General features: G+C 34.7%; 3 protein-coding genes and 1 pseudogene across 3 annotated transcripts in view; 2 read left to right on the top strand and 2 right to left on the bottom strand.

Moving 5' to 3' along the window:
* LOC111391331 overlaps positions 1–2,100 on the top strand; it is a 3,599-nt gene extending 1,499 nt beyond the window's left edge. Inside the window, exon 2 of the mRNA XM_023016530.1 lies at positions 925–2,100. Within this exon, the coding sequence (XP_022872298.1) occupies positions 925–2,100 (1,176 nt within the window). The remainder of the gene's footprint in view (positions 1–924) is intronic.
* A 97-nt stretch (positions 2,101–2,197) lies between these two features.
* LOC111391330 lies at positions 2,198–5,326 on the top strand (annotated as a pseudogene).
* Positions 5,327–8,788: 3,462 nt separating this feature from the next.
* LOC111391319 (60S acidic ribosomal protein P2B-like) lies at positions 8,789–10,874 on the bottom strand. The gene is made up of 4 exons (XM_023016516.1): positions 10,720–10,874; positions 10,513–10,602; positions 9,173–9,402; positions 8,789–9,070 (listed from the first exon to the last, which is right to left on the bottom strand). The coding sequence occupies exons 2-4, from the start codon at positions 10,598–10,600 to the stop codon at positions 9,041–9,043; spliced, it is 348 nt and encodes a 115-aa protein (XP_022872284.1). The 5' UTR covers positions 10,601–10,602; positions 10,720–10,874; the 3' UTR covers positions 8,789–9,040.
* A 3,544-nt stretch (positions 10,875–14,418) lies between these two features.
* On the bottom strand, positions 14,419–16,778 carry LOC111391329 (probable leucine-rich repeat receptor-like protein kinase At5g63930). Its single transcript, XM_023016529.1, has 2 exons — positions 16,728–16,778; positions 14,419–16,329 (listed from the first exon to the last, which is right to left on the bottom strand). The coding sequence occupies exons 1-2, from the start codon at positions 16,776–16,778 to the stop codon at positions 14,419–14,421; spliced, it is 1,962 nt and encodes a 653-aa protein (XP_022872297.1).
* Between the last annotated feature and the right edge of the window lie 1,623 nt (positions 16,779–18,401).

The raw sequence follows: 18,401 nt of genomic DNA, 5'->3' as shown, positions 1-18,401 counted from the left end.
AGGTTCATCAAATTCCTAATGAATAAAAACCCTAGCCTATAATCATCATTGCAAAATCAAGAAATTGAAAAACGAAATTAAAAGATAATAAGAATACATCCGTATGGAATTTCTTCAATCCGTGTGTATAATCTTCAATCCTGTCTATAGCCCGTGTGAAATTGAATCCAAAATCAAGTTTCTTGCCTCCAATTTTGGTCTCTTCCTTCTCCTTGATCGTTCTCCTCCTTCATATGATGAATTTTGGTATTTATATCGCGTCCAAATTAGGTAGGAAAAGAGTTTCAACCAAAACGAAAAACTGCGCCCGAGAGTTGAAAATAACTCTATGCGACCGCATAGAAGGAATCTATGCGGTCGCATAGATCAAAAAATTTGGGTTCATTGAATCCCTGAAGCCCTCTATGCGACCGCATAGAAGGTTACACTATGCGGTCGCATAGAGGTAACCATCTATGTGATTTGTTCAATTTGGTCCCTGAACTTCTTTGTTGCTTCTCTTGACTTCTTTCTTCGATTTCTTCATCTTTTCAACAAATTTTATCTTCCAATTGATGATTGATACCATCAATTCTTATGCCCCTCATTCGGCATATCTTTTGAGTATTTGCGCTTTAGTCCTCCAACTTTCAATTGTCTTCATTTCAGTCTCTCTTCAATATTTTCTTCTTCCATTCGTTTTGCTTTGTCATTGAACTCATACTTGGCATGTCTTCCCTCTCGTTTTGCATTTAGCTCAACTTTTCAATATTTGCACCTTTGGTCCTCGAACTATCAAATTGTTGCGTTTTGATCCTTCTTCGGCTCTTTTCTCCTGAATTCCACAATTTCCATTGAATTACCTACAATGCATAAATTTAACTGGATTAAGTCACAATTCAACCATTTTTTCCATGTTTAAGTCATGTTTATGATCCAAATAAGTATGTAAAAACACACTTATCAGTTGGGGACGTGATAAATACTGTTGGAGCATCTTCCAAATGTTGTGATCTTCTTCGAGAAAAACAGTTAGATTTTATTGTTGAGGCATTGGAAAAAGGTGAGATTTTAAGTGGACAGGGACTTAATCAAGAAACGACCCTTCAGCGCTCTGGTGATACACGATGGAGTTCACATTATAATTCTTTGATCAGCTTGCTTGCCATGTTCTCTTCAGATGTACTTGCAACGATTGTTGAAGATGAATCTTGTTCTTGTGATCAAAGATCTGATGCAACAAATTTATTGGAGTTGATACAAAAATTTGATTTTGCATTTAATCTACAGTTGATAAGAAATGTCTTGGGGATGTCAAATGAACTGTCAAAGGCATTGCAAAGGAAAGATCAAGATATTGTGAATGCAATGCAATTGGTGAGATTGTGCAAACAACGACTCCAAATAATGAGAGACGAAGGGTGGGACTCTTTTTTGGAAGAAGTATGTTCTTTTTGTCAACAACATTACATTCATATACCCAACATGAATGATATGTTTGTACGCCTTGCACTTCGTGGTCGCCCTCAGCGTAATTCTCCAGAAATTACAAATTTACATCATTACCGAGTAGATTTGTTCTATTCTGTCATCGATTTACAACTTCAAGAATTGAATGATCGTTTCTCAGAGGTAAATACAGAGTTACTCCTTTGTGTAGCTTGTTTATGTCCTCAAGATTCATTTTCTTCTTTTGACAAGAAAAGCTTGATTAGACTTGCTGAGTTTTATCCATTAGATTTCTCTTCAGTGGATGTCATTGTACTGAACGATCAGCTTGAGACTTATATTTTTGACATGCTTTCTAACAAAGAGTTTGAAGGGTTGAATGATCTTGGTGATCTTGCGAAGAAGTTAGTTCTGAAAAAGAAAGATAGAGTTTATCCTTTGGTTTACAGACTTTTGACTTTGGCATTGATTTTACCGGTTGCTACCGCTACTGTGGAGAGAGTCTTTTCTGCAATGAGTATTGTAAAGGATAGATTGCGCAATCGGATGGGTGATCAGTGGATGAATGATAGCACAATTGTTTATGTAGATAAAGATATATTTTTGAAACTTGATAATGAAGTTATTGTACGACGATATCAAAATATGAGAACTCGCAAAGAACAAATTTAATATATAAATTATGTCTTTTTAGTATTGTTCTAGTATTGTTTTATTTTTTTATCATCATTAAATCTATGACCAAAACCTCGAAATTCGGCGTCGAAAAATGATGCCCGCACTGAACATAAATCCTGGCTCCGCCCCTGCCGCCACTGACATCCACCGCTCCACCAGTTCTGGCTCTGAAACCACCACTTGGGCCTTCTCCTCCTCAGCCCATCACTTCTCCCATCACTCCTCCACCACTCCATCCGACGACCCCCGCTGGGATACCATCCGCCGCTTCCATTGCCTCGCCCTCTCCGATCTTCACTTCCTCCACCGTCTCGGCTCCGGAGATATCGGATTCGTGTACTTAGCCAAAATCAAGTCACCCTCGCCGTCTCCATCCTCGGAGGAGCAGCCTAATTCCTCCTCCTCGGCGGCTCTCTTCGCGACTAAGGTTATGGACAAGAAGGAACTCGCCAACTGTAATAAAGAAGGTAGAGCAAGGACAGAAAAAGAAATCCTTGAAATGCTCGAACATCCATTTTTACCCACGCTTTACGCTTCCATTGACTCTCCCAAGTGGTCGTGTCTATTGACGGAGTTTTGCCCCGGCGGCGACCTTCACGTCCTCCACCAAGCTCAGCCGTGTAAACGCTTCCCGGAATCCTTCAGGCACGCATTTTACCACTATCTCCTCTCCTCCACCACCGTTTTAGCCTCTTGTGGTAACGATTTTTTTCATAATCATATCTGTAGATTTTATGATGCCATTAATCATATGATCTAAATCATTTTATTAAAAATTATTAATCAAATATTGAAAAGATTCAAAATTCATCTTTTGGCTAAACTTTTAGCATGCTTGAGCCCCATTTTAATCCAAGGCTATGTTTTAGGATGGTAGACTTCTAGTTAAAAAATATGAAAAAAATTTTAAATTTTGTGAGAAATATCATTTTATTGAAAATTGTGAGATTAAAAAGAAAAATGAAAAAAAAGTACTTTATTCGGAAAAGAAATTGGAATTTGGATATGACGTTGAAATTGAAAGTGACGAGGGAGGTGAGGCATATTGATTGGTCCACTACCTGACATAGAGCTGATAGTGGGGCCCAAGCGATTAGCGTTGTGACTCGTGTACACTAGAACTGAAATCTACTGTAAATCGAGATTCACTGTAGCAGGAGAACTGCTACAATTACAGCATTTTTGACAACTTTGTTTACGATTTTTTCACATACAATGGGTGACCCTACTCGTTTGTACTCCTAATCAAAGGGGCTGTTGGTTGTAGATGAGATTTGTCCAGGATATTTGAGGTTTTGATTTTTGATTTTTATTTTTATAGTCGTTAGACTAGTTGACTTTACTAAAGTTGTTGCAGTATAGTAGCGGTCACGTGACTAAGGATGCAATCAAGGGTTCTTTTACTTGAACATTTGAAAAGTCAAAAGTAATTTTTTAACGTATTCAAATAATTTTTTTGAAGTATTTATTTTGATCGTAAGAGTTTAGATGAAACTAGCTTAGAGTAAAAGATTTTCTACAAAAAGTATTAGCAAAAATATAAATCCTGCCAAATGGAACCTAAATAACGCTTTCCATGAATTATTAAAGGTTAAAATACTGTAAATATGGAACTTTCTAATTCGGCCCATTCGTTTTGATCCTTAAATGGATGGCAAATTCAACGGAATGTGCTCCGTTCCGTTCCCTCTTGCTGTATTTAGGGGGGTTTCCGTTAAAAGCAACTCTTGGAATTTATGATGGCCCCCACCCCATATGTTTAGATAATTATAATGGGACACCTGATTGATTTTTTCTTTGACAATTAACTCCAATTGAAGCTAGGGAGGTACAGACAATGTAGCTATGTTAAGAAGAGGTATAGCTTCTTTCTGGTCTTCAATGAAGTGTACGAAAGTAAATTAATTAATTTGGAAGAAAGCTAGGTGGAATTATTGGACTTGATTCGAGGTTTTGTTTCATGGGTAAATGTAGGAAACTTATAGCGGCTATTAGTTTTTCTTGAAAAATTAGTCTTACAAGCATAGTTATCAAATCAAACCCGAACATTGACTTGGCCAAGGTCACCGAATCACTGGTATGGCAAACGATTCTTTATCTTTCTATATTACGCATAAGAACATGTGGTGTCCTACAATCGTCGAATAAAGTTGACCATGTCTTTGTAAAATTTCACAAATGATAGACTAATATTCTCATTTTTGTAGTGATAACGTATAATATAAAAATTAGGCCTAATCAATAATTAATGGTGTCATTAGCTAACAGCTAACTACTCCTGTAAGATTTTTCTTGTTAGTATATCTGTCCCATTGATATTTCTATCGCAGTTTCAATAATTATTTAGTTTATTTCATTAATCGGGTGTTTAATTTAATGATAATCCCAGATTTTACGCAGCCGAGATTGTGGTTGCTTTGGAGTACCTACACATGATGGGAATAGTATATTGTGATCTCAAGCCTGAAAATGTATTAGTTCGAACAGATGGTCATATAATGTTGATTGATTTTGATCTCTTTTTAAGATGCGATGCCTCGACGTCTACGCCAGTACAAGTAATATCTACTCAAAATCGGTCAAATGCATTGCCACCAAGTGAGTATAGATTCGACCCAACATCATTTGGCTCGACTTCTTGCATTCTTCCCAATTGTATCGTTCCTGTAGTATTGTGCTTCCATCCCAAGCGCAAGCGTGAAAAGAAGCAAGGCCACCACGTAGGTCCAGAATTTGTGGCCGAGCCGATTCATGTTAGATCTATGTCATTTGTTGGGACCCATGAGTACTTGGCTCCGGAGATAGTATCTGGGGAAGGCCATGGAAGTGCAGTGGACTGGTGGACCTTCGGGATATTCATTTTTGAGTTATTTTATGGCGTGACGCCATTTCGTGGTATGGACCATGAGCTAACCCTAGCGAACATCATTGCTTGAGCCCTTGAGTTTCCTAAAGAGCCTGTGATACCCACCGTGGCAAAGGACCTAATATCTCAATTGCTTTTTAAAGAACCAGAGTATCGAATGGGATCGAAAATGGGCGCATCAGCCATTAGATGCCATCCATTCTTTCAAGGGGTGAATTGGGCACTTTTGAGATGTACGACTCCACCTTTCGTCCCTCCATCTTTGAATGGAGATTATCTATCGGATGAAAGTTGCCCGGAAACTGTTGTGGACTATTACTAGTGGTTCAAGCTTGTCAACAATTTCATCTTATAAAAATAATGCTCCATCGACATATCGTATAATTTGTGCATTTGAATTCGAATCATAATATCGTTTCAACGAGTTCAAAATTATATATAATAAAATATTAGTACTACATAACGAAATAATAAGTCGACTCGAAGTTGATGGTGTATAATTTTAATATAATGAGTCCACGAGTAATAGTTGATCACAAAATGATGAAAATATCAATTTATGTAACATGGGATGATTACAAAATTGTTTGGAAGGCAGTGGTGTTTTGTGACAATGGGGAGACGAAGGAAACTTCATTTTGATTTTATTTAAGGCGACAAAATCAATTTTATTATCTCCTAGTCAATGGCCCTTTGTTGTGATGTCGACAACATTACATGTAAACCATGATGCCAACATGCACTGTATTCAAAACCCTTTGGGCTCCCCACTTTGCTTCTTCTAATTTTCAATCCACAACCTCTTAAATAAAACAAAATAATCATTTAGACAAAATGTAAATGATAATGTTGTGGAGTCTAATAGCGCGACAAGATAGTTACACTTCTCTACTGGGCTTATAGCCTATGAAGTTAAACGGGCCTCGATTTTTCAATATTGCCTAGAGAATTTGACATAACTTACTAAAATGCCCAATAGAGACGATAACCATATTTGTGCAATGTTGAGAACTATCTAGAGATGTAATCTCTAAATATAGAAACTAGTGGCTTGTGATTAGATGGCATCATCCACGTGAAAACATAAAGATCAGTGAAAATTACTTGGTATTCGTGAGGCAGCCATGCTGATTCCATCTTTGTATATTTCAACTTATAATATTAAGAGACGAGAATTTTAATCATATTTTCATTGATATCAAAGTAATTTATACTTGTTATACTTTAAAGTTGCCTAGTTAGTATAAAGAATATGGATTTATGATTCCATAATAATTTAGTCCTAAAAGTAAATATCAGATTTTTGAGTTACTTGGTGTCCGTGAGGCAACCATGCTGATTCCATCTTTGTCGAAATCCTTCCATGCCCTCAACTACAGTTGCCAAAATCAAGCGCCTAAAACAAAAATAATACCTTATCTAATTACTTTACCATGATGAAATTTGATCTGACGAATCAGCATAATTAAACTATGACAAAATCCGTGGAGTGAATGATGGCATATAATTTATACTATCTTATATAGAAATTTCCGCTCCTACTCATCGGAAAAAGACTTGAACGTTCATTTGGACTATACTGCTTGGAGACTTTGAGTTGACATATAAATTCAAGTCTAGGACGTTTTAAGATGATGACAATTCTTTGAGTTGCATTTTTCCTGCCTGCAAAAATATAAAATTCTAGTGCTTGTTTAGTAGGGATTTTGATAATTGATTTTTTGACCGTTAGAGTTAAAGTGGGTCATATCTGTGAGAAAAGAATTCAAAAGTGACAGCTGTAATAATGAAATAGCGATAAAAAAATTTGATTTTAATTGACTTAAATTTTGTACCAAACAATCTCTAATAGTTTGCCACGTAAAGCAAATGGTACAGAATGTCCAACGTGAATGACTTTAAAGAAGAAAAATAGAGATTAACATTTTATCAGTTGTGCTGTCTATTCAATCATTATTTCAAACTATTTTTTCTCCATAGTTATTTTCAATCACATAATAAAATATTTTGCTTATAAATTAAAACTTATTCCCTACTTTTAACCATTCTCCTAAAAATTACTATCATAAAAATTAATGCTACGTATAGCCCCAATGGGGATGTAACTCCAGTTTAAGTGACGTTAAATGATAGACTAAGAGCCTATTTGATTACAATAATGAAATTTGAATGGAAAGAAAACGAATTTTAGGGAATTGAATTGCTTAGAATTTGTTTTATTGAAAATTATCAATTAAAAGTGTTTGATTAATATATCTTTTCGTTTGAAAAATGTTGAAATTTTGAATTTTTTGATTTTCATTTGGCTTTGTTTTTCATGAAAATGTCAATTAAATAGTTATAATTTATTACAACTGTGGATAAAATTTGTTTCCATTGTCAAAAAAATTAAAAATTAAAAGAAGTTGGAAAACCCAATTTCCACCAAAACCAAAAGAAAATCAGTTCCTTAAAAACCAAGTAAATGTGGTCACTTAGGCGTTAATTGAAAAACCAATTCTATAGAAAATTTTGACTGTCAAACATATCATTTGCGTGCATTTTTCATGGAAAGAGAAGCCTATCAAACATGCCGTAAGAGTCTATTTGTTTCCCACTTCTGTAGTAAGAATGCATATTGAAATAGTTGATTGATGAAAAATGTGTATTAAAAAATAAGGAAAAATTTTTGTTTTGCGTGTAATATTATTTATTGAAAAATATGTGATTGAAAAGAAAACAAAAAGAGAAAAATATTTTTTAAGAAAAATGGGTATCAAGCTAGACCTAAATAAAATGTTAAATTAAATGAGTTATTTAATTTCACTTATCACATTAACGTCACGTAGATTGAAGTTACAATCCCAATGAAACTAACTTATTTATTTATTTATTTATTTTATATGATCGTGAATATCCGGACCAACTTACGTGTACCTTGATTAATCTCACGAAACCATAAAGTTTAGGACTGGATACTCACTCAATGTTATACTTAAAAGGTTGAATCCCAACCTTAAGGGTCCCCCACCGTCCCTGCCCTGAAGCATCGCGAGGGAGGTAAATCGCAGGTTATGCTTCTAAGGGTATAGGGTGGAAGGCTGCTTGTACACTTGCACTTACCCAAGAGTCAAATCCATATTTTAGGATTCGAACTCTTGACGTGACAATCTCAAACAAAGTTGAATTTCTCCACCCTCCCATTTTATCACTTGGAGATGTGCCTTGAATGCGTCACCTCAGTGTTATATTTTTATTGAAAGATGGTTCTCAAATAAGGAATAAATGCTAAAGACTTGTTTGAGCACCACCTTTTTTTTTTTTTTTTTTTTTGTTGAAAATGCATTTGGTAAAATTGAATTTTTGAATAATGTAATGGAATAAATACTAAAGATATGTTTGAGCCCCCATTTTTTTTTTTTTTTTGGTTGAAAATGCATTTTGTAAAAGTGAATTTTTGAATAATATGTTGTTAAGAAGTAGAAGAAAAAACTTTAAATTTAAGTTTAAAATATTTTATTGTGGTATGTGATTGAAAATAATTTTGAAAAAAAAATGAGTTTTATTATAATAGGGATCAAACAGCTCATGTTTAGCCCCCATTTTTTCAAAATTTCATTTTTTCAAAACTCATTCTCCAACAAAATACTGCTTCAAAATACATTTTGACCAAAAGATGGAGCTCAAACACGGGCAAATATTTGGAGTACTATGTTTCTGTTATGCTGAATGTAGTACTTTCAAAGATGAACTTTGGTGGCCAGGGAAAACTTGTAACAAATAAGTTTGCATCGATTCTAACACAGCTCGAATAAGCACGTCTTTTACTCGAGAAGATGCAAGAGCTTACTGTGCTAAGAATTTAATCACGTAGAACACCTAAAACAATACAAAATATAAGAAAAAGAAACTCCAAATTAAGAATATTACATCTTCAACGTCTTCCTCAACTAGTTTAGGAAAGAAAATTCTGAAACCCAAAACTAAAAATTCATGCCGAAAACATAGACAGATGGAAGATCTTCTAAAATGAACATGCTGTTGTAAGTTGCAGAGGTGTTTCGTACAAAAGGACATCTAAAACTGTTCTTAGTCGTCGAACAGACCGAAGCCCAATTCCTGTAAGAAAAACCGAAGACCAGTTATACAAACAGAAGTATCAACCAATTTTATGGAGAGTTATATAAATGATAAAGAGGATAGTAAATTTCTGGAACTTACATCGTCGGACTCCTCTTTCTCTTCGACTTTCTCCTCTTTCTTTGTTTCAGCAGCAGCGGGAGAAGCGCCGCCACCTCCACCAGCAGCAGGTGCAGCAACGGCAACCGCACCACCACCTGATGGGACTGAAGCCAACTTTTCTCTTCCAGCAGCAATTAGTTCAGTTATATCTTTGCCCTGAACTTGAGATAACAGCAATTCAATTCTCTCATCATCAGCCTCAGCTCCCACTGAACCAGAAAAGACGAACCCAGTTAATATGACCATAGCTAGATAAGTTCCAGCCCAGCAACAAACTCCAACAATTACCACGTTTGGCCCCCATTTTGTGGTAATAAAAATGGGTGGAATAGTATTTTTTTGAAAAAATGAGTGGTTGAAAAAGAAGGAAAGGTTTTCGATTTACGTGTAATATTATTTGATGGAGGATCGTGTGATTAAAAATAGGATAGAGAAAAATGAAATGGAATGGAATTGAAATTAATGGGGGCCAAAAGGGGCAATATCAGTTCATACACAGGTTGATGCAAAAAAGGCTAAAGATCAAAGCAAATATCAATTCTCAATATAGTAAAAATGGCCACTTTGGAAACAATGGATTGAAAATTAGCAACACATTTTTCGAAGTCGGCAGGTCACAAACAACTAAATCATTTACAAAACTATTGAGAACGTCCAACAACCTCAAAGACACGTAAACAACACTAGCATATGTATGCATACAAACTCGTTAAAATGTCGTGACAGATTATAAGCAATTCACATCAGTTCATTGAGTAATCTATACATTTGTTTCAAGTGGTGCTAAAACATATAATGCTGATAATATTCATTATAGTCAAACATCCAACTGAAAGTTGATCTGATAGAAAAAATGATCAGCAGATTAATATAAAAAAGGAATCTCTAAATGTCATTTATCCTTGGCCAAGCCAACTTCAATTCAGATACTTGGAATTGATAGATTGGATTGCCAGAAAAATCGTAATTTAAAATTTTTATTAATTCCAATTCTTTCATCAATTCCATGTTGCCAAGCTTTCATTGTGCTTCATCAAAATCTTCATTCACCACATTCAAAGAATATTAACACAAATTCTAAAGTTAAAGCACTGGAGTTAAGCCCAAAAACTATAATTACGACACGTAATCAACATAATCAATTCAAAGGATCTACACACAAAAAGCTCTAAAAGTGGGCAATCCAGAATCATTTCATAAGCTTGCTACTGACAGTACAAAATTTATTTACACTAAAAAGAGCATAAATTTTTTTATCAAGAAACTGCTTAGATTACAAGTACCACAGACAAAGCATATAAATGTGTAGAGAGGAGAACCTGAGGCAAGGACATCCTTCAAGTCATCGGCTGTGGGGGAGGGGTTGCCACCCAAACAGGCCAACAAGTAAGCCGCGATAATCTTCATTTCTGTTCAAGAAAAACAATAATAAAAACATTTCACAAATTCAAACGTATAATAAACTAAACCTTGTTCCCAATTAATCTGTGTACAGATATATGGGAAGTTCATATTCAGACACCTACCTGGTGATTAATGTGCAGAGATCAAGGATCCGACACTCGGCGGGCTCTGCTCCTCTTAGGGTTTTATGAGGTAAGAGATGATGAAAACTTGAGCTTCGGCTATATACTCCGATAGCAGAGGGCAATTTATACCTAGGGTTTTTTGGATTGATGGATTCTGAAATATTTTTATTTCCTGTATTACCCTTGGTCTTGTCGGGAATCGACTTAGATGGAAGAAATAACACTAGGCCCGAGTCACAATTTTTCAAATTTTATTTCCAACCATACATTATTCTATAAAATAATAGTATATGTGTTTCAAAATATTTTATTATTTTTTAACCATACATTCTCTAAAAAAAATCACTATTCCATAATATATTTTACCAAAAAACGGGGATCAAATTACTATGAATTTCGTAGCATTGTTTCATAAATTTTCACTTATAGCATCATCTTGTAAATTTTGAATACCAAACTGTAAATTTTCACTTCCCGCCCTTTGTTGAATATTCTGATATTAGTACTCAACTTTGAATCCCATTCTTTATGCGATTTGAATCAATAATTATATTCACACGAACGACAATTTTAGTTAACTACCTAACATTTCACGCGAACGACAGTTTTTATTAACTACATAAATATAATTAAGTCTTCAATTTTTATTTATATCCTCAACTTTTTCCATCGTATTTTTGCCTTCAATCTTCTATTCACAACTTGTTCTTGTTGATGGCCGAGAAATCCATTACGTGGTATAAAAAGACTTATTTGTCTCATTATTTTTAATTAAGTGAGATAAACAATAAATTAAAAGTTAACCGAATATTTGGACAGAAACTATCATTATAAACAAGATGGTCAAATTAATTGAGCACAAAAAATAAAAATGAGGTGAAAAGGTTGGGAATATAAGTGAAACAAGAAACTCCAAATCGAAAAAGAACAAGGAACGGAAGGTGCCACCACCAAACACTGAGTTATATTGCGCCACCAAAATGATCAATTCGACTATGGAAGATCTCAGCGTTTATGTTCTTAGGTTTAGTAGGACAGCAAAGTCAGGTTCCTACTAAATCAAAAACCCAATCTTACTCGAGCACCACCTTTAGATTGAATGAAATAAATACTTATGGACTTTGCTACATGTTATATAATGGGTTACATAATAACAACATATCTCTATTATTTATCAATTTAAAATACAATCAAATTTTTATCCAATCTTTTCCTTCCACTTCATTTTATGTCATCACTTATGTATCATTTTTATGTAGAACTAACATAATCCAATATTTATAAGGTTGAGAACCTTCCAAGTTATGCGTAAACCACATTCATGTATAGACTAGTGACTACTCAAATACACCAAATTCAATTCAGTTTTCAACACATCAATGAATGTGAAACTAGCAAAACAGAACCAAAAGGACACAACTTTTGTTGTAGAGATATGTCTCTTTAGATATGTCTCTTTTGATTCACAATTTTTGGACCACTATATATTGATTTCGTATGATTGAAATTAATTTACTCAATTCATAAATTGCATATCATGTTGATGCATATTCATTTGTTCATTCACTTTGAATAGAATTTCATAAAAGAGAGTTCAAAACATTAGTAAGGTTTGTTGATCTACGAAATTTGGAGTGTTCCTATTGCGGGACGTGATTCTTGCATTTTGGGAGACGAATGTCGAAAAATCGTTAACACCCTAGCCGGGGCATAATCGTTTTAAGGACAAAGAGTTTATTTCTTGTCTCGATTTGCATTTCTCATTTCTATTCTTTGTATTCAATTTTGGTTAGTCGAAATTCTGTTCAATTTCATGCACGTAAAAATTATGTCATTAGAATATAATTTATGCATGTTTATATTTTCCTAACAATCTTAAATGATTATTTATGTGCATATTATATTCTGTCATAAAAACGAACTCATTTCATGATTTGTGAATTCTGTTCTTGGAATGGGGATGCTTAATGCATGTAGTCTCATGATAAAATTAAGTTTCTGCTACTGCTTATGGATCCAATTGTTTGAACTTTAATATTATATACAACTGCTATCTATTTTGCATATATATGTGGAAAGTTGGATTCATTATGCAGCTTGGAATTAAACACGAGACAACAAATTTTCTTGACTTGCAATACGTATTCATTTAGTGGTGACTCGGTAACGCAATAATTGGAAGTGAAGCCACTATAATTTTATTTTGCAACGTTGTGTATGAAACAAAATAATGTGATAACCTAATTCTTGATTCCAGCATGCCAACAAGTCCTAAGACAATTCAAATCTGCTGATTTTAGAGACCAGATGGTCTTCTTGATTGCAGAATACACAACAATATATAAATACAATATTTCGTCTATTAATGACGCACAAGTTTATTTTTATTATAAAATGTACAAGATTGCCAAATAATATAGTAGAAAACGGCAGCATCTATTGATGATTTAAGAGAAAACATACACCCCTACATCTCCCCAGTCATCAGTTGTTCCGCAGCAGATGAACCTGATTTATTAATCACAAATAGATTCAAGATTTCTATGTAATATACAAAACTAGCCACCACATCTTGTGAAACACATGGATTAAACATGAAAAATAGTCACATACAGAAGGGCTTAAGCTACGTTTTTTAAAAGGTTGGCTTTTTAAGATCGACGTCGAAACTCAATGATAACATGGGTGACACAACATGACTAGAAAATATTCAATTTAACACTGAGATGGAACACTCAGACAAGGTAGACATGTTAGGATTCCGAACTGAATTCAGAGAGTCAAAATGGAGAAGCTTCCTACAGGAGATCAATTAAATGAATGGAAGCAAGTTTTTGAAGTAAATTTTGACTTACCGTTAATCGTGAAGTTTTCTTGTAAATCTTGTCACAGACACATATATCGAATTTCCAACAGTGTTGAAGAAGTTGAAATAGACATGTCTCTATGAGTACTTGAGAAATAGAGTAAAAATAACAGCCCAGAATCCAAAAATGAAACCAAATGCCATATAGAAGTAAAACTCTCGAGTTATGAACCCATTATCTTCTTCAACATTGTTTTCCTTTCCATAATCAGTTAGGGAAGGATCAGGAGCATCTTGAGGACACTCTGCTAGAGGACGCCCACATAGTTTGTTGTTTCCACCATAGGTAGAAGGGTTGAAGCTTTGTAGTTGAGTGCCTATTGGAATTTCCCTGTCAAATTATTGTATGATAAGTCCAGAATGCTGAGATAGTTTAGATTTGCAAGGCCAGTGGGAATCTCTCCAGAAAGCTGATTTTTAGACAAGTCGAGCCATTCCAACATCTCCATTTGACCAATGCTTGAAATAATATTTCTCGTCAAATGGTTTCTCGATAAGTTCAAGAAAATTAAACCCTTCATATCAGAAAGTTCTTGAGGAATAGTTCCAACTAACATATTGCTAGAAAAATCAATGCCTTTTAGAAGCCCAAGCTTTCTATATTCTATCGCTTTTCCTTTCCATTGAACTAAAACATTGTCGACGTATCTTTCAAAGAAAACCTCACCGATTCGTATTGTTTCAATTGAACTATTTTTCTCAACCAATGAAGTAAAATTGTTTAAACGTCACGGAATTTTCCCTAAGATATGGTTTATAGAAAGGTCCAAGATTTGAATATTGACAAGATGGCAAATTGTTGGAGATATCTTTCCATGAAATTGATTAGATCAAAGGCTAAGACCTGACAATCTTATTAGATGAGTCCCTATCCATGCTGGAATATCTCCTGTGAGCTTGTTTTCTCCCAAATCAATCATTCTCAAGGCTGTGCAATTTTTCAAAGAAGATGGCAACTTGCCCATGATATTATTGTTGCGTAAGTGCAACGTCTGAAGCTGATATAAGGCACCAATGGTGTTGGGAATTTTACCTCGAAAATGATTATTTGCTAAATTAAGAATGATTAAATTTGTTAAGCTCTTCCAGCAGTTGGGAAGCTTTCTGGATAACTGGTTATCTGAGAGATCAAGGATGGAGGCGAAGAAGTCATTGGGAATTTTGCATACATAAGAGATGGATCCAGAAAACATATTTTTGGAGATGCTTAAAATTTCTGATTGAAAAACAAATAGCGGTATTGGACTCGAAAAATTATTATGACTCAAATCCACAATCTTAGGAAATAAGTCTTTGGAGACTTCAGGAATTTCGCCTCTCATTTGGTTATGAGAGAAATTTAAATATCTTCCGAAAGACATATTCCAAAACCAATCAGGTACTACATTTGATATGCCAGCAACAGATATATCAAGATTTACATAGCTATTCTGAGTTTGAAGCCATTTTGGAAAATGAGGACCCATATTGCAATGGCTAAGGAATATATCATTCAATTGAAAAGGAGGATCCCAGTCAGAGCTCAAGTTCAAAGTCAGATAATTGAAGGATAAATCCAGGCATTTTAAGTTGGCAAGATTTGACAGTTGGGCTTCAGTGATTGTACCTTCCAACAAATTTGAAGCGGCAAGGAAAATTTCAAGCTTGGAATGTTGCCAAATGCCTTCAGGTAGCCTTTTCAATTGATTTCTGGTGAGATACAGTTCTATCAATGACGAATGTACTTTCAAGCCTGGCAATGATCCTGAAATATGATTGTAACCCAAGTCTAAAACTTCAAGACTCGAAGGTTGCCCAAGACTTTGTGGGAGAAATCCATTCAATTGATTCCAGCAGAGTATCACTTTCCTTAAGCACGAAAATTTGGTGAGATCTGGCAAGGCACCAAAAAATTGAATCCCACAGAGATCCAGGCTCTCAAGTGACATCTCTACTTTTCCGGATAAATTGCAAAATAACTCGGTAATAGACTCATTTAAATTATTTTTATGTAAATCTAGCAAGATCAAATGACTTACATTCCCCAAAGATTTGGGAATTCCACCATGTAGCTTATTGCTACACAAATTAAGCTTTTCAAGAAAAATCAGTTCCCCGAAGGCATCAGGAATAGGACACTCTAATTGATTATACGAGAGGTCTATGCTTATAGCACTTTTGGTAAAGTTAAACAGCCAGGGAAAAATGCAATTCGAAGTTAGATCGTTTATGGATAGATCGAGGAAATCAAGAGAGGGCAAGGAAGAATTAGCGAAGATATCTTTGGCCGGCAAAGTATTGGAAAGTTGACAGCTCGACAAATGCAATTCTTTGAGGAAAGGGAGCTTTGTCATTTGCAGTTGCCAGTTGGTTTCAAAAAGGTCAACATAAGTCAAGTCAAGATACGATAACAAAGAAAGATGAGAAAGCCATTCAAGGTTCTTTATACTCAGTCGCCAGTTAGCAAGTTCAAGAGTCTGCAGGTTGGTAAGGTTACCAAGTTCGTAAGGAAAGTCTCCAGAAAAGCCTGAAAACTGAAGTTTCAAGTGTCTTAATTTCTTGAAGGAACCAAAGAATTTTGGTATTTGACTCAATCCGAAATAATTGTAACTTAGGTCCAGGTAATTCAATTGCTGCAACTCAAGCAATGCAGGGTTGATCTTACCTCTCAAGGGAATACAAAAAGGTGAATTCCCCAATTTCAAGGAGTTGAGATCAAGGTGGATAATGTGACCAGTAACGTTGCTACATGCCACACCACTCTATTTGCAGCATTCACTCTTATCCCCTTCACTTCCCCAGGACGAGAGAAGGCCACCGTCGTCTATAAGGCTTTGCTTAAACTCGAGAAGAGCTTATCTCTCCCTCTCTAAGCATAAAACTTCTCCAGAATTAGACAGTGAAGTCGATTTCATGCACACAGAAAATACAAATAACAGTAAATACAGTACTTTGATAATTCCAATATGCTCCATCATTTTTTAGTGATTTCGAATTTATAGTGATATAGGAAGATTTAAATCTCCGAGTTATATGTCCTCTGCAGATTGCAAAAATCATTTTTACAAGTCCACTCGAAGAAAGGTTGGCCCATAATCTTCAATATTTCCACAATATTTTCCAAAAGTTTTAATAATGACGAGAGGATTCATTGAATTACAGGCTGTTTAGTTGACTCAATAGTCAAGGTCTTTTTGGCAGTTACAAACATATTTCAGACATTTATGGTTTTAATTAGTTGACTCTATAGGCAAGGTCTTTCCTTTGACAGGTGGTGAAAAATTATAGCTTGTATTATGAGGTTAAATAATTTCAAAAGGAGGAATGTTATTCATAGTGAAGATCATCAAGAATCTTTCTATGTCACATAGGACAACTACCGATAGTACATACTATATATAGATTGTTATTTCAAAGTCACTATGCTTGAATACCCTGTTGTAACATCTTATTTTAAAGGTTATTATTTTTAAAAGGCATGATTTAACACACCCGACAAACCTTAACACATGGATTTACCCAAAGAAGAATTGGCCACATATTTTCATTATGTATAATCCGCTTATGATTCCTCTCTAAAGAGTGTGTTTGGGAGATTTTTTTCAAAGTCTAAAAGCCCCGCACTTTATGAAGGTCAAAAGAGCTTAAAAAGTTGTTTTACAGAAGCCCAAATTTCGAGCATCTCTAAAATATCTCTAGTACAACGTTTATAGGAACCTATAATTTTCATTTAACGAAGGTCTAAAATTAACAAAATGCTTATTAATATATCTAAAAGAATGTTGTTATCTGTCGTCGTCCTACGTGATACACATATGACAATTTATGATTTGATGCGTAAGGTAATACCAAGTTAATGAATTAGATTGCATTACTCCATCAAAAAAGACTTCTAACTCCTAACACAACCAATCAATTTAATATTCAAGACACATTTTAAATTCATGATCAAATAGTCAAAAATTTCATTAAATTCTCTACTCATCATAGTTGTGCCAAATGAACCTTAAAATTAGTGAAAGAATGTTCATATTGACCCAAAACAAATGCCAGAAAACAATACTCGTGAACAACAACAGCAATTGAAGTGCACAATATGCAAAAACTAAATTATGGACGTAAAAGAAGGTCTAAAAGTCCAGCTGAATTTGGCAATGAGTGCGACATGTATGACACAGAAACGAAGAGGCGGCTCTGAACCATGGACGTAAAAGTCGGCCAAAGTCCAGAGGAGAGGTAATTCCCTTCTTAATTCTAAAAATTAATTTACACCTAACAATAGACTTGTCTTTAGGTTTTGGGACTTATTCCCATGTTTAATTCTTATGGAAGGAATTTATCTCTTCTTTCATTGCTTTCACCCAATCCTCAGATTGTTTGCTCCTCAAGGCTTCTTCATAAGTGTTGGTTCCATATCAACTAGTTTTTCATAACTAGCATAAGCAAGTTTAAAATCAGACTCTCTTTGAGCCATCCTATATGTTCTTCTAACTTTGTCTCTAACTAACTGGTAATCAGACAAAAGATTTTGCTCTCTTTGATATTCCTTTATAACCTCATCTCTCTCAATATTTTCACTCTGATTATCTTCTAATTCAGGATTTTGATGCTCCACCTCAATTGAGGTGGTGGGGGGTTTGACCACTTAAAGGCCTTAAATCCACTTGAGATTTATCACTAGTGTTTTCTTGCTGTTTTTCTCTCAAGGTGCCACTTTCTGATTTTAGACACATTTCAGACTCATTAAATGTAACATCACAACTTATGATGATCTTTAACTCCAGTTTGACTTCTATCCCAAAGCATATACCCTTTAACTCCTTTAGGGTATTAT

This window comes from Olea europaea, unplaced genomic scaffold, assembly GCF_002742605.1.
Source record: "Olea europaea var. sylvestris unplaced genomic scaffold, O_europaea_v1 scaffold775, whole genome shotgun sequence".
Classification (NCBI taxonomy): Eukaryota; Viridiplantae; Streptophyta; class Magnoliopsida; order Lamiales; family Oleaceae; genus Olea; species Olea europaea.
This window is presented reverse-complemented; position numbering and strand designations above follow the sequence as displayed.